We start from the raw sequence: 26,447 nt of genomic DNA, 5'->3' as shown, positions 1-26,447 counted from the left end.
GATCTATTTTCTCTTTTCAGTTGTTCTCCTGTTCCTTTATTCTTTATTCATAGGCAAGATGTGCTGCGGCTAAACTTTTGATGGTGCCCTGCCTATGAAATAAAAAGAATAATTCATGAATATGCCTGGACGGTGAAATTAAGTCGTGCATGGGCTGGCCTGCTGCAGAGGGGCGAATTTCACCTTTAAAGAGTATAAAGCTGGTAACATGCTGCTTTTCTGTGTTGACTCCAAACCAAATCTTTCTGTGCTACCGGGCTTTGAATAGCATGATCTGATTCTCCCTTGGGCTTTCTCCGGAAGATTGCCTTACAATTAAACCGTGCTATTCAGTCCCATCTCAATGCAATTAGGAAAGAAAGCTGGCCCACGCTGCCCATGAATCATATGTCATGTGCATCAGTTTGATGGATATCATAAAAACGCCTCAGTCAGATTTGACCTTCTCCTGTGGGGTGGGGACGCTGACATTGGCGCCTCCCCGGAAACGAGCTAGGCGGTGATCTTGTTTTCCTGCAGATCAGAAGGGGAATGGGAAGCCTCTGTCTTTGCGTTGGAAAGGGAGCTCATTAGTGCGGTGGCGGCAGCGCCGCCCCAGCCCTGGCCCGGAGAGCTCCAGCCAGCGGGGTTAGCCAGTGCGGTGGAGCCAGGTGGTGCACGCATGCTCCTCCATCTGCAATCCCCCCTCCTCCCGCCTCGTCTCCTCCCACTCCTGTCCCGAGCCATCAAGAGGGACCAGCTCATCCATTTCTGCCAGGGAAGGGAACAAGGGGCTGAACAATACGGCACCACGCCCTAGCCCTCAATCCAGCCGGCGGCTTCTAGCCGCGGCAGCTCCTGGGCCTTCAGCACCACGAGGCTCGGACAGCTCCCTGTGCCTCCGCCGCAGGCTGGTGCGGGGCTCGGCGCTGCGGGTTGGGGCTCAGGTTACACACAAAGCCGGCTTGTGCAAAGCAGGGCGCCTCCTCATTCCTCAGTCCAGCGAGCCCGCCTCCCTGCGAGCTCTGCAGCCAGCCTCGCCTCTAGCAGCTACCCCGAAGGCCACAAGGATGGTTTTCAACTGGGCGACGCTGGTTCAGGTCCTGGCTCTGATCGTGAGCCAGGTTCACGGCTTCCCTAAGCCCGAGAGCAGCAGAGGTAAGTCATGACCTCATTATCCCTTTGCACCGAGATGGGGAAACTTTTCCATGGAATCAATGAGGAAGAGTTACAACTTTGCTCTCCCTTGGCTAAACACGAGTAGATCCCAAGGAATCAACACACTGAACTGGAGGGGTGGGAGGGAGCATTTTAAACTGAAAATAGATTTTAAAAAATAGGTAGAGGAGTGGGGATCTGTTCTTAATTCACATTTTGTTCTTTTCCAAGGGCTGTTTTCTCTGTCCTGCAGTAGCTTTCAAGTCTTTGTCTCTTTCTCTGGTGGTGTTCTGGATGTCATAGATCTTTTAATCTCTTGATTATGCCAATCCCATTATGCTATTACTATTTTAGTCAAGCTCTTACACAAGTTTTTTTAATGAGTTTATTATTTTTCTGATCAGAGAGCATAAGGTTAGTCCAGTGTGTAGAGCCTTCTCTTATAGGAGGAAGAAACAACGATTTCTCTTTTCCCCTAATTTAAATGTTTGGCGTATTCCCCCTTCTTTCCAGATGTATTGATTTTATTTCACAAGGATTTATATTTGACATCAATTTTCAATGCGTGTGTTCTTAGGAAAAAAACTACAATTCATTTTTTAAATATTATGCTGCCTCTGTGTGCATAACACATACCATAACTGAATATATGTATTTATTTGTTCTAGATAAAGGAATATACAACAGAGAATTAAGTGAAGAGAGACCACTGGAGGAACAGGTAGGTAAAATGAAAAATTATCCGAATGCTCTTTGACATTTTAACTGTAGTAAATATAAGTTTGTGAGCTTTCAGTTGTGAGACTGATGAGACTCTCAGCAGCTGAACAGAAACTCTAAGAGTCAAATTAACATTGGAAGCCTGTGGTGAAATGTCTTAGAGTGCCAGTAATTCATAAGTGTTAAGAATGAGCGAAAAGAAAGTTTCACTGGCCTAGATGCTAAAGTTGTGTCATTAGCTCCAACAGCACAACAAATCCTTTTGCACCCAAACTCTCAGTGAAGCCAACGGGAGCTTGGGGTGAGCAAGGAAAGCAGGGTCAGCATCCATCTACGAATCTGCAGCGTATTACAAGTTCCCACCCAGAGGCTCTTTAACCCAAAGATACAGTGTTACAAAAACCGCCACAACCCACCAACAACCCTAAGAGCTTGATCATACTTAGGCAAACTTCCTAACTCCTGAATAAAGAGTGCAGGTCAGGCCCTATGGCTTTTCCAGAATAAAGTCCGATAAAATAAATTGTATTGTGTATAACTGAATAAAGAATGTCTGATTACAATGTACTCATTGTTCCCATCTCGGATTTGTTCTCACACACCAGATTGCTGAAGCTGGGGCAGGCAAGATCAGGAAAACACTCCCTACAGGTAAAACATGTCCCCTATTAATTATATTAATCTACATATTAAAATATTGTGAGGGTTAGACTATATGACGTGTGTGTTCATAAATTTTCCAGAAAATAAGCCAGAGTTCAGAAATTATTCCTTTAGTGATGACTTGAACCTGCTAAAGTCAGTAACAGGAAAAGAGAGGAATGAAAAGGAGAGGGAATCAATCCTACATGATCGTCAACAACCAGCCCCTGATGATGCAGACTCCACCAAGAACCGCAGGCTGGTAGATGACTATGACTCCACTAAAAGTGGACTGGATTATAAATTTCAAGGTATTTCATAATCTTTTCAGTAATATTTAGCTTTGATTTTTCATGCAAGTTACTGCAGTTATGGATCATACAAAATTACCTACCTAAAAACGCACAATACTCATCAGTGACCTATAAATTTAAGTTATTGTCAATTTTTTTAGAAACCTACCACATAGGAAGTGCAGCTTGACACAAAAGCACAAAGAATTTCACAATTATTGGCAAAAAAGAAAAGGAAGGACTTGTGGCACCTTAGAGACTAACATATTTATTTGAGCATAAGCTTCTGTGAGCTACAGCTTAAATTTGTTAGTCTCTAAGGTGCCACAAGTCCTCCTTTTCTTTTTGCAGATACAGACTAACAGGGCTGCTACTCTGAAACCTACAATTATTGGCAATTTTCACAGACAACTTGCATAGATTTGCTCCAAATGTGTAATCTGCATAGTTTTAGAGCTTTCATATTCAGTGGCAGGGGTATCCTGATGGTGTTATACCTCAAAACCACTTTAAAAATAAAAACATAAATTTAAATTAGTAAAAAGAAAGTATGTATTAGTGATATAGAATTACCTACTTTGCATACCTGTTTATTTCAGATATTAAGTCTATTATTTAGCACATTAGTTATTTTTCACACAGTGGAGAAGGAAAAATGATTTAGGACCAGATTATGCCTGCTTTACTTGAAGGAGTAGTTCATTGACTTCAGTGGGTTAAGTAAGTCCTATGAGTAAGGTAAGCAGTATTTGGCTCAAGGTGATTTATATTTATACCAAAACCGACTGGTCATGGGTCAAAGCCTGCTCATCATATTCACTGTCGCATTGGCTTAGAATGGCATTATTTGCATAAGTAAGGATTGCAGGATTGAACCTTTGATTTACTGAAATCCCAACAGGAAAAAACAACATGACCTGTTTTGTTCTACAAAGCCATATGATTAAAATAAAATACCAACAACGCAAGCATATACGGGAGCAATGGTATATCATTTTAAAGTACTTTTCTACAAACATCAATTGAATATATTTCCCTGTGCTTATTAGAAAGCTTCAGCCAGAGAAAGGCATTTTTCAGAAGAGGGTAAGCACTTGTGTGTTAAGATCATTGTATTGTTATTGATATAATGCTTTACAAAACACTGTGGCAAAGCATAACTGTAACCCTACTTCAACATTTGGAGAAAAGTGGATGTTTGTGTTGAAAGGAGAAAGCAACGTACAGATATTTTTTTAAATGATATCTAAATCAAATGAAAAAGAGATGTTCAGTAAATAGTTAAATTGTAATTCTTTTAGATGATCCAGATGGTCTTCATCAGTTAGATGGCACTCCCTTAACTGCTGAAGACATTGTCCAGAAGATTGCCACGAGAATTTATGAGGAAAATGATAGAGGAGTATTTGACAAAATTGTCTCAAAGCTTCTAAATCTGGGTCTAGTAAGTTTCCTGTTGTCATTTCATCTAGCTATTTTGTCAGTTTATTTCCCCTTACTTCTTTTTTTAATAGTTGGGCTGAATGCGGTGTCTGTGCAACTGAAAAGTTAATGACACTGGCTTGAATCAGGAAGCGTGTGAGTCAGGCTATAAGCAAGCTTCTCAATTCAATTGTGCCATTGCACATCAATCTTATCCTGCAATAACCCTGCTATTCCAGTCCTGAGCTTTGCTATGAAAGATGCCAAGTTGTAAAATGGTTTTATGGTGTGTAAATAAAAGTCCACTGAGGACAAGAAGGAAAGCAGCATATTCATTTTTACTTCCATTTCACTTTTTGTTTTCATTGAATTCTTTTGTATTGTCAAGTGCCTTGTGATTTTTGTAAACGATGCTCCAAATGGTGTAAATCAGCATAGCTCCATTGACTTCAGTGACACTACAGTGATTTACACCAGCTGAGAATCTGGCGCAATAAGTGCTGCTGGTTATTGTTGATTTATGGCATAAAATGGATTTGATTCTAGATCTCCAGAGATGACGGGCTGGTGTTTTAACCTACTGCTCTACCCAGTCCTTATGTTTTAATCTAATAGTACTATTATCTGTCCTATTAAACCTCCAGTTGCTGCATGCTGAACTCCCACCAATTTGAATGGGAGATCTGTGTGGAACAGTTGCAGGACTGAGTCCAGGCTCAAAAAATAGTTGTTAAGAAGTAACATAAAAGAGCAAATGCATTTTAGTGGAGCTGTGGACAATTGACTTTATTTTCCATCTTTATGTAACTGTACTTTATCAAATATGTATTCTTTCTTAATAGCATCTACATGCTACAATCAGCTCAGTGACCCATTGTGCTTGGCACTGTACTGATATATAGCAAAAGCCAGTCCTCTATTTCATGAGGGAAAATGTCTGTGTAGGTTTTTAACTTAATTTGGCTACATTCAGTCTTGAAGCAAGCTAGCTAAGTAACTAACTAACATAAGATCAGTTTATAAAGTTCAATTCTCAAATTACATATTAAATTTAAGAAAAAACAAATCCTATTATTAAATTATTAACAGATCACAGAGAGCCAGGCCTATACATTAGAGGATGAAGTGGCTGAGGTTTTACAGCAGTTAATTGCTAATGAAGCGAAAGATCGTGAGAAGGAGTCAGAAGATCTTGATTACCCTCCAAGCAGAACAGACAGTGATACAAAAGAAAAGCAGGAGGAAAAAATGGTAATTATTGTTAGCTAATTGTTTTGACACACTTACCAAATAGTCTGAGAAGACCAATGCACTGTTCTGTGCTTCAGGGAATAATTAGTTCAATTTGGAAACGATAGAAAGATTTTTAAAGAAATGCCAGCAACTAGAAAATATGAGCAATGCATTACATAAAAGTTTATAACAAGATCCAAAATTGGAATAACCGAGTAACTCATTGACCTCCTTCTAATTACAGAAATGCTGGCTCTACTTGAGACCCAGCATAAGAAAATGATGCTGTTTGTTGGTCTTTTAATGACATCATCCATATCCATGTACTTATATATTTTTTTATTTTTCAATGTTGTTTGTGGAGACACCAAACATTGCTGATCAAGTTGGTGTTATGAATGGAGAAATTGATGATACTTTGGATAATACCTGGCCCTCCTCCAGTGTCTTGGAAAGAAGAAACGAGCTGCCTTCTGAGGATAATTTTGAGGACCTCCAGTATTTCCCAAACTTTTATGGACTACTAAAAAGTCTTAACTCAGGTAATCTCTATATTTTCTCTGTCATGTGTTTATAGAAATATTTAGTAAAAAAATTTAGTAAAATTTAGTAAAAAAGATTCCCCCATTTTCTTCCTCTCAGCTTGAAATCCCCTTCCCTCTAAATTCAAAGCCCCATATCTTAAGGACTTTCCTTAAGATGAGAAGGCTGAATGCAACTCCCTTTGGATCCCATCACCCTCACTTCTAGATCAGCTAGAGAGACTGATGTGATGAACTTCATTCACCAGGTGCAAAGTATGCTACCTCTGCAGCCCCACCAGGCATGTGTTATGAGACCCAGGAGCCTTGAATTCGTATTCTGTACATCTCCTCCCGCTAAGATGTAAGCTGAAAGAGATGGCAAGTTGTTTTACCCAGAGATATTTCCAGTAACACCCTTGTCTCCTAAGCTAAGGGAGATACAAAAAGTGAATCAGGCTACATTATCATCAACACAATGATCGTGCCGGTAAATTGGCCTTAACCTCCCCACCCTATTCACAAAACCACAGACTTTGTTAGACATTGCAGTGAAAGCCCTGAATCACTTCTTGCTATTCTGGAGTTAGGCATTATTCTGTCCCAGTTTATTATGAGCTAGATTGTGGCACCTAGCCACAGACACTGTCAGCACACACTCGGTCTCACGCCCACTCTTATTCCCCCCCAGCCAGCAACATTCTCTCTCTCTCCCCATCTTAGCCAGCAACCACTTACTCTGCAGATTCCTCTTTCTGCTGGAGTCTGGATCCTCTCCCAACCCATCTCCACAGGCAATGAGTGGGAAGCAGGAACCAGAGGGGATTTTTCCCCTGGTCCATTCCAGAAGGCTTGGGTTCTTCTTTTTGTTCTCTTCCTCTGGGTAGCCTGAGGTGGTGGTTCTTCCTATTTCCTCTCTCTGCCTACAGAGCAGAGGGGGACCTGTGTGCCTCAGTAGATTGTCAAGAACAAGGAACTGGGCACCAGCCCTCGCATATGTCTCTATATCTTCTTGTATCCCACCTTCCTCCCCACCAGCCTGTATCAAACCACGAGAGAGAAGATGCAATCACACCCTGCAGCTGTGTGTTGACTTACAGGCAGCAATGTAAAAACCTGCTCAGGCAGGGAAAGTGTTTCCACCTAGCCCTGCCTGACAGTGGACCTGATTCCTCATTGTGTACATTAGTGACAATCTGGCATGCGGAAGGCCATGCACATAACTGTGTGGGGGTGGATGAGTTTCATGCTGCTGAGGCAAAAATAGCAATGACTTGTTTGGTATGTAACTGTGATAGAATGGAGCAGAGAAGAATGAGGAGCAAAAGTAATGAGGAAAGTCATTTAGGGGGTACATATGGGCAAGAAAGTAGGATATATGGACACTGTTAAATTTAGCTCTAACTTTAGCTTCCATTTATCATGAAAATCGCTGGCTAAGAAGCAGGCTCTGAGATGGTCAGGATCCACCCCAACGCTGAATGTGCAGATACATCTTTCCAATATGTGAGTCATACCCTTGTGGCAATCCATAAACTTCTCTTGAGACACTTTGTCTCCCTTTGTGAGCCCATGGATCTGATATGAGTTTCCCATATACAAAGTGGCATTGCCATGTTCATATCTTTTTCTAAGACGTGCCTTTAAAGAATTATATTTTCTTCCAGTATTCTTCATTGGACAGTCCTGAGACACATGCTGCTTTGTCCCTGCACCTTACAAGCATTGACAGAAAAGATTAGAATCCTTGAGTCCAAGCCTGTGAAGTTCTCCAGGGGTCCAGTAATTTTTTTGCCAGAGTATTAAAATTTATTAATTTCATGGCAACCCCTGGCTACTCTATAGCATAAGGAACAGATGTTATTCCAAGCCTTTTTAAAAAAGTCATTAATTCTTGCTCCCCAAAAATAATTTCCCATCACAAGGAGTTTTGACCTCAAGGTCTGCTATCCAGTTGTAGGTATAAGATGTTCATTATGATTGCTGGAGGATAAGACCACTTGTAAATTAGATTCTTGAACATTTCAGACAACGTACAATTAACCCTGGGTGCAGCTTTCAGCTGATTGTACCTGGACAACTCTCTGGCCTCCAGATTGTTTTTTATCTTTTAGTTCTTGGAAGGATATACATTTCTGGTGCAAGAATAAATTTTCTACTACAATTTCTGTACATATCTGGATGTTATTTTTATCCTGGATAAATTTTCTTGTTAAGCATTTCGGGGATTTCAAAGGCTAGTTTTTTTGGTTTTAAATCTCTCACATTGTATCAAGTGTCAGGATCTCATGTTTTTCTCACATCCCAACTTTACTCACAATGGAAAATCTTCATCCAACTACCTGTGCTTGATGGACTAAAATTTGGGGTCTGCTTCAAAGCCTGGGTGTCTTTCTATTAGCTTCAATCCACTTTGCATCAGACCTTTAATCCCTGATCTTCTAGTCTTGTCTTGAGAAAAAAATGAGACTTTTTTTATCCTGAGCCTTTATTACTCAAAGGAAGATTGAGAAAGATGTTTCTAATTGCTGGAAACATGAAGCTGGGATACCTAAGGCAGCGTTCGGAACAGATACTGTAGTTTTGCAGATATAATCATTTACTAGTGCTTGTTCTACTACAAAAACAGAGGGCTAACAGAACATGGGATTTAAGGTCTTTCCTTATGTTCTGGATTACTGAGTCAAAATTGCCCTGTCTATGTTAGGAAAAGTCCTGATGACTTCTGAATAACTATATCTTACGCTGTACAACACAAGAGGACTAGCAACAAGCCAATGCAACAACAGATAGGGGAGTACTTCAGTTAACTCTCCACCTAATGGCACAATATGATAATTCAAATAAAGGAAACTCCTTCTGTATCCCCTTTACCTCCTGCAGTCACATCAGGCTTTGAGAACAGTGGAACCGATGCAGTTTTGCTGCACAGTGGAAGTGTTTGCACCCCCTCCATATAGGGAAGCATGACTCAGCGGGATCTCCTGCACCTCAGTGCACAAAAGGGTTCTGGGAGCTAGTCCTCCAGCCTAACTTCCACTGAGTGGGGGATGGCACAACAGCAGTGAAGACTGCTGAAGTCCACAGGCTGCAATAATAACCTCATAATAATCTCAGAATGATTCCACTGCCAAACTCTAGCTGGGGGATGATTCCTCTTGTCATCCGTCCTCCCCCTCCCCACCACCACCCCGCCTGCCCCAGTATCCCACACTGGGAATAGGATTTGCCCCGGAGATATTAAACAGGGAATTTGGGGCGGGGGGTGTGTGAGAGAGCGCTCTACAACAAAGCCTGCCCTTACTTCCATTAGGCTAACCCTGTTAGGTGGCGTAATCTCACCCTCTCAAGCCTTTTCTCTTCCAGCCACTATTTCCAGTCTCATGTTTTGGTTAACACTTGGATGAAGAGCCAGTAGTGTAGATCCACACCTCCACGGCCAGGCAGCTTCAATTTACAGCCATATTTCTGTGAGTTTATCCCCTTAGAAACATGCAGAAATTACTCATTAGAGCAAGAAGCTTACTGCTTTTGTTTCTTTTTTTGGCTTCAGTTCTCTTTGGAGTATAATTAGGGCTGGGAAGTTAAATATAATGGACATGAGACCTGTAAAAGAACACCCCAGGACTGTGGAATATGCATTATTGAAACATCAAGCTCATTTTATGTATAAATTGAGACTTTATAGTGTAAGACTTGTTCAGCCCTCAGTTATCAGGACCTTCAGATTGTTTTTTAAATGGTATTATTGAGTTGTAGCATTGAGGGCACTGTAAATTAGGGTCCTAATCCTGCCAGTACAGGATTTCCTCTCCCATTAAAGCTGAAGTGTTTTAAATGATGCAGATCGCTTAAGACCCATGTATCCATGCTAAATCCAGATAAGAAAAATTCACTGGATGACATTTCCCTCTCAGCTGCCAAGTCAGTGCATTAAGTTCCATCCAATCATTCACCATCAATCGTCAATGGAAGTGGAGTAGGCTATGTGGATTGTAATATTTATTTTAACGATATGTTTTTAATTCAAGTGAAGGATCCAGATGCTACTGCAATTATTGCCATGTATAAATGAATAAATAAACTCCATGCATCCTAGATCTAGGGCTTTTTTAAGGTCTGTTTAGTTAAAGAAAAAAGCCCTGTAGTGTAGGTACGAAGACTAGTGATTCAAGTTCTAAATAATAAGCAGACAGTTGATTTTACTGTCTTTGCTTGAGGGGAGAATGCAGCCATCACATTCTGTAGGAGTTTCAAGTAAAAGTACCAGTAAGTGAAAACATATTTATATCTACATTGACATCAGCTTTCAGAGCTACGCACTGAGGGTGAAATACAGAGGAGCATCCCTGTTTTGAGGACTTACATGGTATGTAAGTGCTTATGCTACCCCTCTGCACAGGAGTGAATGTCACTATGAGAAAATAATGTAATTGTCATTGAAGACCAATCTTCTTGATGTGACTAAGTAAATAGACTTTAAAGTGGTAAAATATAGTTTTGTTTTCATGTAACCCACTCTGTGTCAGGCTGACAATTTAGGGCTCACTCTTCTGAGTCATATGTTTGGGGAGAGCAGAGGAGTAGCGCCCAAGCAGAGAGTCTCTGAGCTATCTTGCTAGTGCAGGGTAGGATATAATGCCAGTACTGTGATAGGTTCTTCACAGCTAAATAAGAAGATGGGGAGAGGTATGTGGTCCAGTGGCTAGGGAAGTGGACTGGCAGTCAGAAAACCTGGGTTCTAGTCCCACCTCTGTCCCTGGCCCACTGGGTGACCATTGTCACTTTACCTCAGGGTACGTCTACACTGAAGCTGAGAGTAAGCCTCCAAGGGCAGGTAGGTAGGTAGACTCAAGCTAGTACATTAAAGATAGCAGTGTGGACATGGCAGTTCTATCAGAGACCCAGGCTAGCCACCCAAGATCACACGTGAGGGGGGTCAGGTGGGCTTGAGAGCCTGAGCTGCTGCCAAAGTCACTTCCATACTTGCTATTTTTCATGTGCTAGCTTGAGCCCTGCTAGCATGAGTCAGTCACTTCCTGCTGCAGTGTAAACATGCCCTTAGTTTCCTCATCTGTAAAATAGAGATAATGATACTTGCCCTCCTTTGTAAAGTGCTTTGAGAAACACAGACAAAAAGCTCTATAGAAAAGCTAAGGCCAAGATTTTTAAAGGTACTGATGCACTGCTGCACTCAGCATCACCATGCCTAATTGATTGTCCCTAGGATTAGACTTCTAAGTGCCTAAATCCCTTTTGAAAGTTATATTTAGGTTCCTGAATCTGTTTGGCTTTGTGATGCTGAGCACAGCAACACCTAAATACATTTAAAAATCTAGGCCTAAGTGACAATCATTATTCTGAAGGTTGCAGCCAGGGACATACGCTCTGGGCTGCGGAGTCCATTGTGATTCCTGGTGAGAAGAGCCCATCCTTCCATATCAGATATTGGGGAGGCTCCCCTGCTGACAACCCCAAATGAAGTCATGGACTGTGCCCTACAGAACGAGTGAAATTGGGTAACGGAGCAACTGGCAGCTTCTGAGGGTGAATAACTCCTCAGAATAAGATGCAGTCCGTACAGCTTTGTAACTCAGGGGCTTTGTAAAGTTGTTCTGGTTCTGCTACTGGGAAATAGATTTGGGCCTGACTAGATCTCTACAGTACTTTTTTCCGCAGCAGGCCATAACAGCTTTGAAGGAGCAGTTTTAGTTCATTACATAAGACATGGGACACCTCTCCTCTTCACTAAGCCATCTCAGCCTTTTCTTTTCATGACCAGGACATGTTTTTTATCCGTGAACTTGACAGAAAGTTTTCAGGACTGAATCTCTTGGCCATAGTTCTGACTCCTTATGGTTTGCTTTGTCCCTTAACACAGAGGAGGCAAAAGAAAAAGAAACCCTGATAACTATCATGAAGACACTGATTGATTTTGTGAAGATGATGGTTAAATATGGAACAATCACACCAGAAGAAGGTGTTTCGTATCTGGGTAAGAGCACATACTTTACTCTTTATAATAACGTTATTCATCCTAAATTCTTATACCACTAACAGTGATAATTATATTGTCATCCCACTTGATGCCAGTCTTATTTCAGGCATGATCACTCAGAATATTGAGGCATCACTTTTATGATCATTCTTCACAACAGTATTGAATTTCATATGTTTCACTGTTTTCGTCTTATGAAATGAAAGGTTATCAATCAAATGTAAATTTAGAGGCTAATTCACTGCAGTGTTACTCCATTTTGACACTGGTGTAACTCCACTGATTTCAGTGGCATTACACTGGTGATGAATCAGGCCCTTATATTTTCCCAAAAGAAATACTACATATTGGGACCTTTATTCTGCCATCCAGAAACACCTATAGAAGAGTGGGCCTAACTCTGGGGACCTGGATCACGTAAATATCCCACCATCTGTCAAGTTTGCTGCACTGTAACTTTGGGTCACAGCTCAGCCATAAGCTATGAGCCTGCTGGCTCCCAGAACCCCTTCATATCACTCTTGGCTATGCAAACTCCCTTTTCTGTGAGAGATCTTGGAATGATACAAACTCTCCCTCATAAACCTCCTCTTTTGGCATCACATGCTCTTGTACATTAAGCATTCATAGCCATTCAAACTGAGCAGCCAGGGATGCAGGAGGGGGGCTCATCTACATGAGCTCTCCTCGATCCGTCACTTTCTCAACTATTCCTGGTCTGGTTTTGCATAATAAGTTTTTGACCTTTCAGCTAAATAAATCAGCCTGTCACAGAGCCAGGATCAGCAGTGACCTTTCATGGAGACCATAGCCTTGTATGACGTGGACAGTTGCAGATATCTGATTACTGGATCCTACTTTAATTGCATGGATTTGTTATCAATAACCTGGTCACAGACAGTACTGTAGCTCATAATGAAAATACACTGCATGATTATTTTTGTACTCTAAATAATGTAGTAAATCCCTGGACAAGTCTTGCACTCCATTCTAGTGGGCTGCTAAAAGCATCATATGTTCAGACAACATCTGTCAGTATTTGGTCCTTTACTGCACAGTCTCTGTATGTGTATTCAAGGTGCCACATACAATAAAGTGGTTGATATAAGTACTGTGGAGGTTTCACTATCGTCGTTGCAAATGGAGATAGTGTGGCTTGTATGCTTTTCACCATAGTGTCATGTAAAACATAATTGGCTCATTTTATCTCTAATCTAACTCCACTGAAGTCAATGGAGTTACACTGGGGACACATTTAGCCTATTAATATTTAGGACATTTGTTCAAATTGGCTTTTCTTTGGGTATATAAATACTTCAATCCTGGAAACAAATTGCCAGGATGACACAGTGGGGAAGAGGACAGGGATTAGGTTAAGAGTTTTTGGTGACAAAACATATTCTAGCAACTGATGTAGTCAGGTTATGCCTCGCAAACCTGTGATTTGTAGAGAGACAGAGAGAGAGATTTTTTTGTGCTCCATCAAAGCAATTTACTGTAATGGAAAAAGCTCTTCCATAGGTCTCAAGTTGCTTCTGTGGTAATCTTTTTTTAGATTTACTGTTGACTGACTTGAGAAATGAGTTTAAATTTGACCTTCATTGATTGAGCAAATATTTTCAAGAGTTCAAGGATAGAAAACATATGAGAATATTAGCTTGGTATAGTGGCATAGTCAATGTTATACATCTAAACATTACAAAATGATTTAATATACATGTAAATTCTGCCATATGTACAAGTGCTATTTAGTGACGTCTAGGTGCTACTGATATGGGCTCAATGTATAACACATACACAGTAAAAAATACAATTATTATAAATGTGTCAGAAGAAAAAATTGCCTTTATTAAAAAAAAAACACAGCTATTTAATTTCTCCCTCTGACCAGAATTAGGTGGCAGTATCAAATCCCATGTTGCTTGACAAAGGAGGAAATACTTAGAGTATCTGAGCAGATGGAACTATATTCTCACCCTGTTTTACTACACCATTAAGCTGCATAAATTACTTTTGCCTGTCTTATGACTGAAGCCATGTGGAAACTACATCCCTGAATTATATATTAAAAATAATAAATCATTTATTAAATCAAGTCATAAGCTTTTGTGTCTTCCATGGACATAGAGGCAGTGAGTTTAAATGCATCTACCAGTAACCACTGGTTTGGGATTTGAAACCACAGCATTATGTCATCATCACTATATCTCACTCTGGGGGAAAATTTCTTGCTGCAACAGTGAATGATGCTATTAGGTTTAGCCCTAAGTTGCACAGGATCTAGCTGAAGAATGGTGCTGGGGAAACACACACACGGAGAGAAAAACAAAATTGATAATTAAATATATAAAACCAATACATATTGAAAGTCTTGTAATGTAACTAATCCATAATGCAGAAGCCAGACATCAAGAAACACTATATATGTAAAACCAGTGATGCACTTTAGCAGAAAGCACAAGTCTAGAAGCATTAAAGAGAAGCTAGAACAAACTGAGGTAAAATGTGCATTCATCCAAAACACATCATACTAGGCAACGTCCTGCGGTTGGCAGAATGCCAGCTATCCTCCCAACACACTCCACTTTTTAACTACTGATGCCACAATTTGGGGGGAAATTCTTCAGCAATGTGAAAGCCCTGCAGTATGTTTCCAGGGAGACTCTTCCCCTTTACAAATTCTTTCTGGGGAGTACCCCTGCCCTGTGAAGGTTGGATGCTATTTTAGTAAAAATGTTTGCAGCCAAAAAAAGAGTATAAAGGGTGTCAGGGTAAAAGGGACAACATGGATATAGGGTACAGTTTTATTGCCTGGGCTTAGAAAAATTCCAGAAAGCTTGCATACATTTCAAATATTAAACTCTGGTGTATGGGAGATCTATTTTCATTGGCTTGGGGAGTGGAGAGGAGCAGCAGAATTTCTGGAGCAGGGAGATCTAGGAATGTTAGTGACTTGGGGTGAAAATTCATGCAAGTGATGCACAGATGAAAGGGCAGACAGCTGTTCTCTACACTTCATGCCCCATAGCAACTAATAAATAATAAAGCAAATAGGCAGATGGTCTACATCCCTCTAACATACATTCCTCAAAATCCAATATTTAAAATGGCAGGTTGAGATTTTCAGTGCCATCTATGAAATTTAGACATGTTGTCGGCCATTAAGCTAATTGTAGATGTGTGTCTACTGTCCTCCAGACTGCTTTGAAAAATCTATCAGAGAGACTGAATCCAGGCAGTTTCTGAACAATGCAAAGGAACATTTGAGCCCTTCAGAGTGGGGAAGTTGGGTTATTGTATGCCGAAGAGGACACATAGTTCATTATATTTATACTTTGAAGATAAGGCTTCTACTTTTTTAACAACTAGCTGATTCTGGATGTTCTACAAACAGTTTGAGACTGATCACTAAAGGCCCAAATCCTGGAAGGAGCTAGGGGCCTCCTTAGAGGTGCTGACAGGCCTCATCTCCTGTTCAAGTTAATGGCAAAACTACCATTGACTTCAGCAGGACAGGATCAAGGCCACATTGTACAGATCCTTGTGCAATGCACCATTTTAATATTGGAGTAAGAACAACATATCACTTTCCTTCTGTAGCTTTCGTTCACTGTGCTGAGTAGAAGCATGATGGAGTTTCCCTTTGATTGCTTGTCTCTCCTATCTGAGGCATGTGTCTATAAGGATGAGATAAATATATACAGGCTGAACAGCACAAAGAAAGGGATTTCTCTGTGTGCTGCGAGAGTCTTCTCTCCAGTGTGTTGCATGTGGGTTCCCCACCACCATATTATCACCCCTGCTGGTGATAATATGGTGGAAGGCTACCTCCATGTAGGTGAATCTTTTTTTTTTTTAGGTGTTGAATTGTTCTTAATTTATCTGGAGCTAATCCAGAACTGCACTATGGTGCTTTATAACTGGTTGTGAGGCTAGGATTTCCTTCTTTCTGGTTGGGCAGATGAAGATGGGTGAAGGTTAATCTATCATCCCACTCTTATATTGATGTGAAATCCATAAAGAAAATCATCTAGTTTTAATAAATATTTAGTGTGAAAGCCTCCCAGGATCCCAAACAAATAGCATGGCTCCCAAAAGAGCTCCAGTTCATATAAATATGGTAATGAATTACTTAACACTTAACCTATACTCTTTAGAGAACAGGGGGTTACATTTTACCTCTTGGCATTGCATTTATGGGGGTAATATGGTAGCAATCTTATCCTTTGCCATCCCAATTCAATAAAATCTGCACTAGCACATGAACTTCTAACCACATGTATCCCCCAAGTGTAGGTTATGTTGTGTAGCATGCTGCCTTAATGTATCATATCCCTTCTAGTGCAGGGGTTCTCGAACTGGGGGTCATGACCCCCCCAGGGGGTCATGGGGTTATTTCGTGGGGGGGTTGCAAGCTGTCATCCTCCACCCCAAACCCCACTTCACCTCCAACATGTATAATAATGTTAAATATTAAAAATTTATATAATTTATATGGGGGGGTCACACTCATAGGCTTGCTGTGTGAAATGGGTCACCAGTACAAAAGTTTGAGAACCACTGCTCTAGTGGCTAGTGTACAGAAGATAATAGCCTACTATTGCAATCAGCTAATGGAGTTACTCCTTTAGCTCCAGTGAGAGAAACTTATGCTTTGGTGCTAGACGTCTTGTATTGTATCTTCAATGATGACCTGGGTGGGTCAGTTTATGTTCAGTATCCAAATTAAGGTCTACATGCCCTGCTTTTGTACAGCATGGAAGGGAGCAAATTTTGTAGAGAATCCACATAAAGTGGAATTTGGGGGCACGGTCTGCATGATGATAAGAAAAGGCATCTACATGGTATAGAATCATAGAATCATAGAATATCAGGGTTGGAAGGGACCTCAGGAGGTCATCTAGTCCAACCCCCTGCTCAAGAGTAGGACCAATCCCCAATTAAATCATCCCAGCCAGGGCTTTGTCAAGCCTGACCTTAAAAACTTCTAAGGAAGGAGATTCCACCACCTCCCTAGGCAACGCATTCCAGTGTTTCACCACCCTCCTAGTGAAAAAGATTTTCCTAATATCCAACCTAAGCCTCCCCCACTGCAACTTGAGACCATTACTTCTTGTCCTGTCCTCTTCCACCACTGAGAATAGTCTAGAACCATCCTCTCTGGATCCACCTCTCAGGTAGTTGAAAGCAGCTATCAAATCCCCCCTCATTCTTCTCTTCTGCAGACTAAACAATCCCAGTTCCCTCAGCCTCTCCTCATAAGTCATGTGTTCCAGACCCCTAATCATTTTTGTTGCCCTTCTCTGGACTCTTTCCAATTTATCCACATCCTTCTTGTAGTGTGGGGCCCAAAACTGGACACAGTACTCCAGATGAGGCCTCACCAATGTCGAATAGAGGGGGACGATCACGTCCCTCGATCTGCTCGCTATGCCCCTACTTATACAACCCAAAATGCCATTGGCCTTCTTGGCAACAAGGGCACACTGCTGACTCATATCCAGCTCCTCGTCCACTGTCACCCCTAGGTCCTTTTCCGCAGAACTGCTGCCTAGCCATTCGGTCCCTAGTCTGTAGCTGTGCATTGGGTTCTTCCGTCCTAAGTGCAGGACCCTGCACTTATCCTTATTGAACCTGATTTCTTTTGGCCCAATCCTTCAATTTGTCTAGGTCCCTCTGTATCCTATCCCTGCCCTCCAGCGTATCTACCACTCCTCCCAGTTTAGTATCATCCGCAAGTTTGCTGAGAGTGCAATCCACACCATCCTCCAGATCATTTATGAAGATATTGAACAAAACCGGCCCCAGGACCGACCCCTGGGGCACTCCACTTGACACCGGCTGCCAACTAGACATGGAGCCATTGATCACTACCCGACAATCTAGCCAACTTTCTACCCACCTTATAGTGCATTCATCCAGCCCACACTTCTTTAACTTGCTGACAAGAATACTGTGGGATGTATGTTTCCTCCCACCATATAGTCACTTGTGGCAACTTTGCACCAGGAATATAGATTGACCATGATTAAAGGAGCCAGGTGGAGAGGGGAGGAGTCAGGGAACATGTTGCTCTGTGCAACAGTACCCTGAGCAGAAGTAACTCATGTTATGTTTTCCCAATCTAGACAGGGCCTTGGTGGGTGGGAAATATCAGGCTGCTCCAAGTAGCATGGATAAAAGCTTGGAGACAGAGGAGGGAAAGGGGACAAAGGCAGAATCAGAGAGAGAGACTGGGCAGAATGTGGGGCACAAAGGGGAGAATAGGAGGAAACGAGGATTCATGTGTAGGCAGATTGCCCCGTCTGTAATTCCGTAGGTATATAAATGGGAGGATTTGGCTGTTATTACCCAGGATGACTGGTTGGGTTTTGAGCAAGTGCCATCTCATCGGCATCCTAAGTAGCTACTGAAGTGTGAAGGGGAAAAGCGAAACATGACAAGGAGGAGAGATGAAAGCAGAGCAGTGAGAAGGAAAACACGTTTAAGTGTTCTGTGGATTTGCTGTCTCTGATGGATTCCCTCTTAACCTGCTCTGAGTAAAGCAATTAGCATGTTGTGGTTGGAGGTGATGCAGCAGTGGCACATATAGAGAGCTGTAACATGCCGGACACAGAACCACAAGCAGACCAGTTCTGAGGAAAAGTAGACATGGCTTCATCTCTTCAATATTTATAGTATTTGAGTCAGAACCACCTCCTTACTTCAAATCTGAGCCAGAGCCACCTCTTTCACACCTCCTTCCTTCAGCTCTGAATCACTGTCAGATTCTCTCGCCCCTTCCACAACTGAGTAGGAGATTATTTTGGTTGGAACTGGACATGAACAGATGTCTCTGTGCATGTCCTCTTCGCCTTGTCATTTATTTCTCATGGGCTATTCAGAGAAGGATTCTAAATGACATGACATACCAGCAGTGGGTGGGTGGTTTATAGGTAGGCACACACCCTCCGTATGAGGGTGGACATACCTGGAGTTTTTAAAACTAGTTTGTCCTTTCTCTAAAGATATTACTTATAATACAATTTTACTGTAACACTATATTGGAGCCAAATTGTACCTCTGAAGGAAATCCCACCAGGAGGGGAAAGAAGACCCAGGAATCTCCATGTGGTTCAGCTGCAAAGATTTTCTCTGGTGGAAAGTTTTGAGGACACAGGGAGTGCAGACCCCAAACCCTTCAGACCCTGGGGAAATGCACCTCTGATCCCATGGGGGCACTGACTTGCTGTGCTGCTCTCATGCTCTCTCTGCTACCATTTGGGATGCTAAAGTGGTGTTCTTTCCTTGGCCCTCCTGCACAGTGCCCCTCAGAGCTCCACCACAACACAGACCAGTGCCCAGGAGACACAACCTGGACTATAATTGGGAGACACAAGGACACAGCTGAGTACACTGCCAAGCTTGTGCAGTACTCCTCAATACAGCCACTCCAGACACTGAGCCTGAACATGTTCCCATTGAAACCAATGGCAAAATTTCCAGCTACTTAGGTTGGATCAGGACTGGGCCAATAGCGTAATGCAGAGAGCAGAAAAGTGTCCAGCAGCCTGTTCCTCTTTCAACCACTGTTACTGCATCTGAATTGCCAGGTGAAAGCCTCCCTGTCAATGTAGGATACACACATGTTGGTGAGTGTAACTTACATGATGAGCGGAAGGAAGGATGGGGGCTGTGGCAGGAGTGTATAAGCAGGTGTGACATAAGGAGGGCACCCCATGAATATAATTAAGCCTTATCAAACCCCTCATTACACAGTGCCAGTTGCTGTTCTTGCTACAACCTTCTGGCCCCATCAACGAATAAATTACATCTACTTATATGCACACACTCACCAATGTTTAACTTTCACCACCATGTAGGTCACCTCTCAGTTTGGCCCTAAGTCTTCCATCTCAAAAAAGGGATGTGTTGGTCAGCCAGCCCTCCTGGGTCCTGAGGGCCAAATCCACTCCTTCGCACCATAAAGAGGCACCAAAGGGATGGTCTGGATCCATCCACTCTTATCTAGAAGGACATTGGGGGTCAGTCTCCCTTGGCCAATCTATGGGACGGCATTGAATTCAACAGCAAAACAAGTCAAATGGTTTTCCTGCTTTCCCCAGAGACGGTGTGGCACTTGTGTGGGTTGTCCCAGAACAAAAATTCCAATAATGACCTGACCCTACATTTCTTTCCCACCCAAATCCCCAGAGGCTTCAAGTGGGAGTTCTTCGGTCTGGTGAGAGTGCCAGATCTGACTCCAGAAAGAGCCAATGGCAGCCCCAGATTGAAAAGCATGTGACTGCCAGCCTAGGACATGGCACTGAGATTCTGAAAGGATTTGCCCCATATTGTAGTGTATAGATATGGACATCTTGGGCTAAGAGAGAAATCTGAGTGACATGTGAGATCATAGCATATCCATAGGCTCATCAGCTGAATTACTATAGGGAGGTTTCAGTTGTTTCAGTATTACTAGCCCCCTCTCATTGAACCACTCCTCCCTCATTGACTCTCCAAACCCCATGAAACACCCTTTCAACTAAAAAGAGGATATTACATTTCATTCCTCTGTTCTTGCAAATACCATGGCTCTTCTTCTATGTCCCTTTGCTGACTTCTTCCCACTCTCCCTGCTGGATCTCCTAATATCTTCTCTGTTGATGTTTAGTTTCTCTGATTCTTGAAAGCCCAGTGCTTTGCACCCTGTCACTTTTTTTTTTTATTGTGGTGAAAAGATCATTTTCCTTCCCCTTTGTTGTTATTTAACAGCTCAGCGTAAGGACTGCCTCCTGGAGTCAGTGTCTCTGTAAGCACATCTGAGCACTGAAACCGTACATGTGGGATTAGGACTAGGATGTTGGCGGGGGAGGGTGCCATTTATCTGAATTTCCCAAATTACGTTTCTCCCCTTGAGTTACAGCTGGGTTTACATGACCCCTGTCCCACTCCAGTGCCCTTCGCAAGATGCATGCTATCAAACTGTTACTTAATGGGCTGCCCAGGCAGCATGAGCAGCCCCACAGAGGGAGAGGTTTGGATAGGAGGAGGAATTGCATCATATGGCTCTTGAGAGATTTCCCATCTGGCTAACCTCAGAGTGATGTTGTTGAAATCCTCTGGAGCAGGTTTCAGAGTAGCAGCCGTGTTAGTCTGTGTTCGCAAGAAGAAAAGGAGTACTAGTGGCACCTTAGAGACTAACCAATGTGGTTCTCAACCTGCGGCCCAATCAGCACACAGCTGTGGCCATAGGCACTGGTTTGTAATGGCACTGGTGGGTGCTCGACCCCCCTTTACCCCCATCCCCACCCGACTCCACCCCTGCCCTGCCCCCTCCTGCCCCCATTCCACCCTCTTCCTCGAAGTCCCTGCCCCAACTCCGCCCCCTCCCTGCCCCATTCGACTCCTTCCCCAAATCCACTCCCTGGCCCTGGCTCTTCTCTGCCTCCTCCCCTGAGCATGCCATGTTCCCACTCCTCCCTGCTCCCTCCTGGAGCTTGCTGTGAGGGAGGTGGAGGAGGTGGAGTGGAGGTGAGGTGGGGTGGGGAGCTTGGCTGCCGTTGGGTGCAGAGTACCCACTAATTTTTCCCCGTGGGTGCTCCAGCCCCGGAGCACCCACGGAGTCGGCACTTATGGCTACGGCCCCCTGTGACATCTTCAGGACCATACAGGTAGTATATATATTGTGTGGAGGTGGCCCACACAACACAGAGAGAGCTGCATATGCAGCCCACAATGGTAAATAGGTTGAGAACCACTGCTCTGGAGGGCGCCGCATCTAGCTATCCCGAGCCGCAGAAAGGAGTTAGCCTGATGCCCAGCCTTTGTGGTAGGGGATTAAACAGGAATAACAAAGGAAATCCTGACACTGCTTCCGCCTCAAACAAACAAACTAACTAACTCTTAATTGTGATGTCCCCCTCAGAGTGTCCTCTCCTTCTCATTGCTGATTACCAAGAAAGCAGTGTGTGAGGCTGCATCTGTCTCCTTTCAGACCAGCCTGCCCCTCTTGGCTGATTCATTCCGTGATGCCCCCACCCGGGATATGTGACCTGACACGACACTCTCATGAGTGGTAATGGTGAAGCTGCAAACACTTGGTTGTGACACCACGCAGGCAGATTCTAAAGGAGACATGTTCACATGTAAAAATATTGTGGTGATAAGTGTGTTGGGAAGAAGTACCAGAAACATGCATGACAAATTCACAAGGCTTAAGTAAGAATTGGACATTTACTCTGCCAGAATTTCCCAGTGATCCTTGTGTTCTGACAGATGATCAACAGTAAGAAGGAGCCACACCCCAGCCTCGGGGGGCAGTTTTGCTGGCCACATGGTGTACATACATGACATATAGTCATTACTTTTTTTAGGAAGCCCTGTCTCCTGCTCTCCCACACTTCACCCTTGAGAGTGAGAGTTCCATGTTTCTTGCAGAATGTAGCGGTCAGGGGAGGTTATCATCATGGAAAGAGCAGGGTTCTCTTAGGTAGCTGGGGTGAGTTCTGTGGATGTTTGTGTGTTTATGCCTATGTATGTCCTGGATGTCACAAAAGCATGGAGCAGCACAGCTAGAGCTTCACAACAAACAGTAGAGGCCTCAGCCTCCTAGCCAGTGGCAGACTGTCAGCATTCTGGTCCTGCACCGGTGCCCCCTTAGGGTGTTGATGGGTTATACACTAACTCCAGATCTGGTCACTTAAGTGGCTGTAGCACTCTGAAGGGGATGGAGTCTCAGCTCTCTGGCCGAGTCCCTCTGGATGCTTACCCCTTTCGGGACCTGGGGAACAAACAAACCGCATAGCAATGGGGAGTCTAGAAGGACCTAAAAGCTGTGGTCTGAGCTGATGATATGGAGGCAGACTCCCTTGGTAGAAAATGATGTGACAATAGTTGCTAGATGTTCAAAGTATCTCCCTCTTCCCACCATCACTTCTGTCTTGTGTGGGTTCAGCTTCAGCCAGCTTGCTTACATCCAGGTGCAGGTTATGGCTGGCCAATGGGACAGTTGGAAATGGTGCTCCTTGTGTCAGAAGTAATGAAGATGTAGGGCTGGGTGTTGTCTGAATGTTGCTGCCATTTGAGACCATGGTGCCTTAGGATTGCTCTTTTAACCTGGTGTGGATGTTAAATAGGATGGAGGAGAGACTCGACACTCCAGAGGTGCGTTCTCTGGAGGCAAAGGGGCAGTTACCTATCACTATCACATCTCTCTGCAGTATCCCTAGAGGAAGGATGTGGGCCATTTCAGTGCTTCCCTCTGAGGAAGGACAATAGTATGCCATGATCAGTGATGATAAATGCCACAGACAGATCCAGATGTCCATAGATGTGTCACTGTGGACATCTTTCTCCTGTCTATGGGCAAGAGTGAATCATCCATCAGCAAAACCCGTGCTGCCTCCATTCCATGACTGCAACCCACCTCTAGTTCGGTGCTGGAGGCCCATCTCTAGCTACTAGTAGTTCATATAACTCCTTTTTGATGGGGTGAGATATGTGAAGCTGATTAAGGGCCAAACACTGCATTCAGTTTCACTGGTGACAAGCCATGGAAGTCAACAGAATTACTTGTGTTTACATCAATGTAACAGAGAGCAGAATTTGGCCCAAATTATTGAGCCAGCCTGACATTCCATGCAGGAAGGAGCAGTGAATCATATATACTCAAGTCAATACATAAACAATTACTGAGCAGACTTGCATCTTGTGAGAGATGGAAAGAGAGCTTGCAAGATCTCTCAGATCACCCATTGCAAGAAGCAGGAAAGCCTGGTTGAGCTCTGCTTTTCTTGGTGACTGAAACATACATCAACGTACTGGCAACTATCTGCACAAACTCTTATGCTGAAGCCTGCTACAGCATGTTAAACTGATTTCTTTACCTGTAGTTAAGATTGCTATCAGGAGCTATGATCATCACATTCTGTTTAAAAACCCAGCATTTCTATGCTGCATGGGAACAATACAACAGAACAAGTCTTTTGCAGAAGTGTTGTTTAATGCCATAAATTTTTGTCATCAGTCAACTTTCAAATTAAGTTGACAAGTGAACAAGGTTAGAATGTGAAAATGCCTCCTAGGCACAGGTTGATTATGCAAAGAAATTATGTCTTTCCAGGAAATGTTACAAAACCCCGGAAACCCTCATGAAAAGATCTGTACACAGGGACAGAAGTATCAGCGTTGGATTTCATTATTCATTCAGCTAAACTTTAGCATGGGCAGATTACTCACTGCCCACTAACAAGCCCATAGTCATTTAAGTAATAATAATTGACTCTCACAACAATAATTGGCTCTTACACAACAATTTCAAAGGGGTTTATGACAATAGATTAGTATTACTATCCCATTTTACAAATGGGAAACTGAGGCAGAGAGGTGTAAGGCTAATCATTTTTAAGGGGGCCTCTGATTTTAGGTGCCTTCGTTTTTTGGGTGCCCAATTAGAGAAACTTTGGGCCTGATTTTCAGAAGAGCTGAGTTCTCATATTTCTAGCTGAAGTCAGAGGGAAATACAGTACTCTGGACCTCTGTAAATTTGTCTCTTGATGTCTCAAATTGCATACCCAAAATAAGAGGCCACTTTACAAAATGGCCCCAGTGACTCACCCAAGATCAAAGAGTAAGCCAGTGGTAGAGCTGGGAGTAGAAACCAGATCTGCTTGATGTCTGGATCTAACCATTAGACAACAGTGCCTTCATGATAGTTAATAACATTCTCAAAGCCTATTGCCCTTGGGATAGCTGTTTTACTATCCTGAGTCACATCCATTAGCTCCTTATCTCTTGTTTTGTTGTCTTGATTAGTACCATTACAAAGAGGTAGCCAGGCTGACAAAAGGTCAACACCTTTATGAATTCTTTCTCTATAACAAATAAGTTGCTAGGGTAACCAGACTAGAAAAGTCATCAGATCTTGTTAGACCACCAAATAGGACGTTCAGTTGCTTAGCTACTGGCCCTGCACATGTCATTTCTGAGATGACTCACACCATTAATGTAACTCAAAGCAAACATCATTCAACCGTGGTCCATCCACATCTGATGGAAACACCAGTGCTTTGAAAAAATGAAAACTGCTGGGGGGGGGAGGGGAAATTAATTTGGAAAAAAGGGAAGCAACCAATCCTCTTTAATAAGAATCTGGCCTCTTGGGTAATCATATCACTGTTGTGTGTGAGAATGTGTCATTGCAATCCCCATTAATGGCTTGCACAGCTAACTCCCAATATATGAAACTGAAAATACAGTAGTTCGCTAAATGTTTATATTAATGTTAACGTGCCATGCAGCTAACTAGGCAGCTTCAAAGTTTTGCTTGTAAAAAGCACTCCCTATTGAAAGGGCTTCTATAAGTAATTGTCCACATCTACTTGTGAGGACTAGAGCTTTATACATCAGCTTTTGAAGATTAAACTTTTTTCTATCTTCATGTTTTGTTCTATGTTGATTTCAGTGACAAACCCCAATTTACTAGTGGTAAACAATGCTAATTTTATATATTTATATACTTGCATTGCTGGTGAACAACAGACATTATTGTCTTGTGCACAGAGTACTCAACAAGACGATAACGTGTATTGTTTACCAGCAATAAATTGAGTTGAAATTGGACTGCACTGATAATATAGAAAAATACAAAGAAATGTTAGGCATGTGGGTGGGAATTGCAGAAGCAGTGAAGTGACTGAGGAGTACAAATCCCATTGGGTCTTGTAGATTATCATGTAATTAGTTATGCTTTTTCATTTATATTGTGGCGATAGTCTAGAATTTACTTGTTCTTTCAGCAACCTTTTAAAAGTACACTTGAACATCAATCCACAATTCTATACTTAAGAACATAAGAATGGCCCTACTGGCCCAGACCAAAGGTCCATCTAGCCCAGTATCCTCTCTTCTGACAGTGGACCATGCCAGGTGCCCCAGAGGGAATGTACAGAACGGATAATCATCAAGTGATCCATCCCTTGTAGCTCATTCCCAGCTTCTGGCAAACAGAGGCTAGGGACACCATTCCTGCCCATCCTGGCTAATAGCCATTGATGGACCTATCATCCATGAATTGATCTAATTCTTTTTTGAACCGTGTTATGGTCTTGGTCTTCACAACATCCTCTGGCAAGGAGTTCCACAGGTTGACTCTGCGTTGTGTGAAGAAATACTTCCTTTTATTTGTTTTAAACCTGCTGCCTATTAATTTCATTTGGTGACCCCTAGTTCTTGTGTTATGAGAAGTGGTAAACACTTCCTTATCTACTTTCTCTACACCAGTCATGATTTTATAGACCTCAATCATATCTCCCCTTAGCCATCTCTTTTCCAAGCTGAAAAGGCCCAGTTTTATTAATCTCTCCTCATACAGAAGCCGTTCCATCCCCTAATCATTTTTGTTGCCCTTTTTTGAACCCTTGCCAATTCCAATATATATTTTTGCAGATGAGGCAACCACATCTGCACACAGTATTCAAGATGTGGGTGTACCAGGGATTT

General features: G+C 42.7%; 1 protein-coding gene across 3 annotated transcripts in view; it reads left to right on the top strand.

The window, feature by feature from the left end:
• The first annotated feature begins 506 nt into the window (after positions 1 to 506).
• Positions 507 to 26,447, top strand: part of SCG3 (secretogranin III) — a 41,532-nt gene continuing 15,591 nt past the window's right edge. The window contains exons 1-8 of one of the 3 annotated variants that reach the window (XM_075133089.1): positions 507 to 1,137; positions 1,806 to 1,858; positions 2,463 to 2,508; positions 2,601 to 2,810; positions 4,094 to 4,236; positions 5,304 to 5,465; positions 5,803 to 5,989; positions 11,850 to 11,963. In XM_075133089.1, the coding sequence (XP_074989190.1) occupies positions 1,050 to 1,137; positions 1,806 to 1,858; positions 2,463 to 2,508; positions 2,601 to 2,810; positions 4,094 to 4,236; positions 5,304 to 5,465; positions 5,803 to 5,989; positions 11,850 to 11,963 (1,003 nt within the window). In that variant the 5' untranslated portion in view covers positions 507 to 1,049. The remainder of the gene's footprint in view (positions 1,138 to 1,805; positions 1,859 to 2,462; positions 2,509 to 2,600; positions 2,811 to 4,093; positions 4,237 to 5,303; positions 5,466 to 5,802; positions 5,990 to 11,849; positions 11,964 to 26,447) is intronic. The other 2 variants (XM_048867102.2, XM_075133088.1) reach the window with 2 other exon arrangements.

The sequence above is a fragment of the Caretta caretta genome, chromosome 10 (genome assembly GCF_965140235.1).
Source record: "Caretta caretta isolate rCarCar2 chromosome 10, rCarCar1.hap1, whole genome shotgun sequence".
Taxonomy (NCBI): Eukaryota; Metazoa; Chordata; order Testudines; family Cheloniidae; genus Caretta; species Caretta caretta.
Note: the sequence above shows the minus strand (reverse complement) of the source record. Positions and strands in the feature narration are given on the sequence as shown.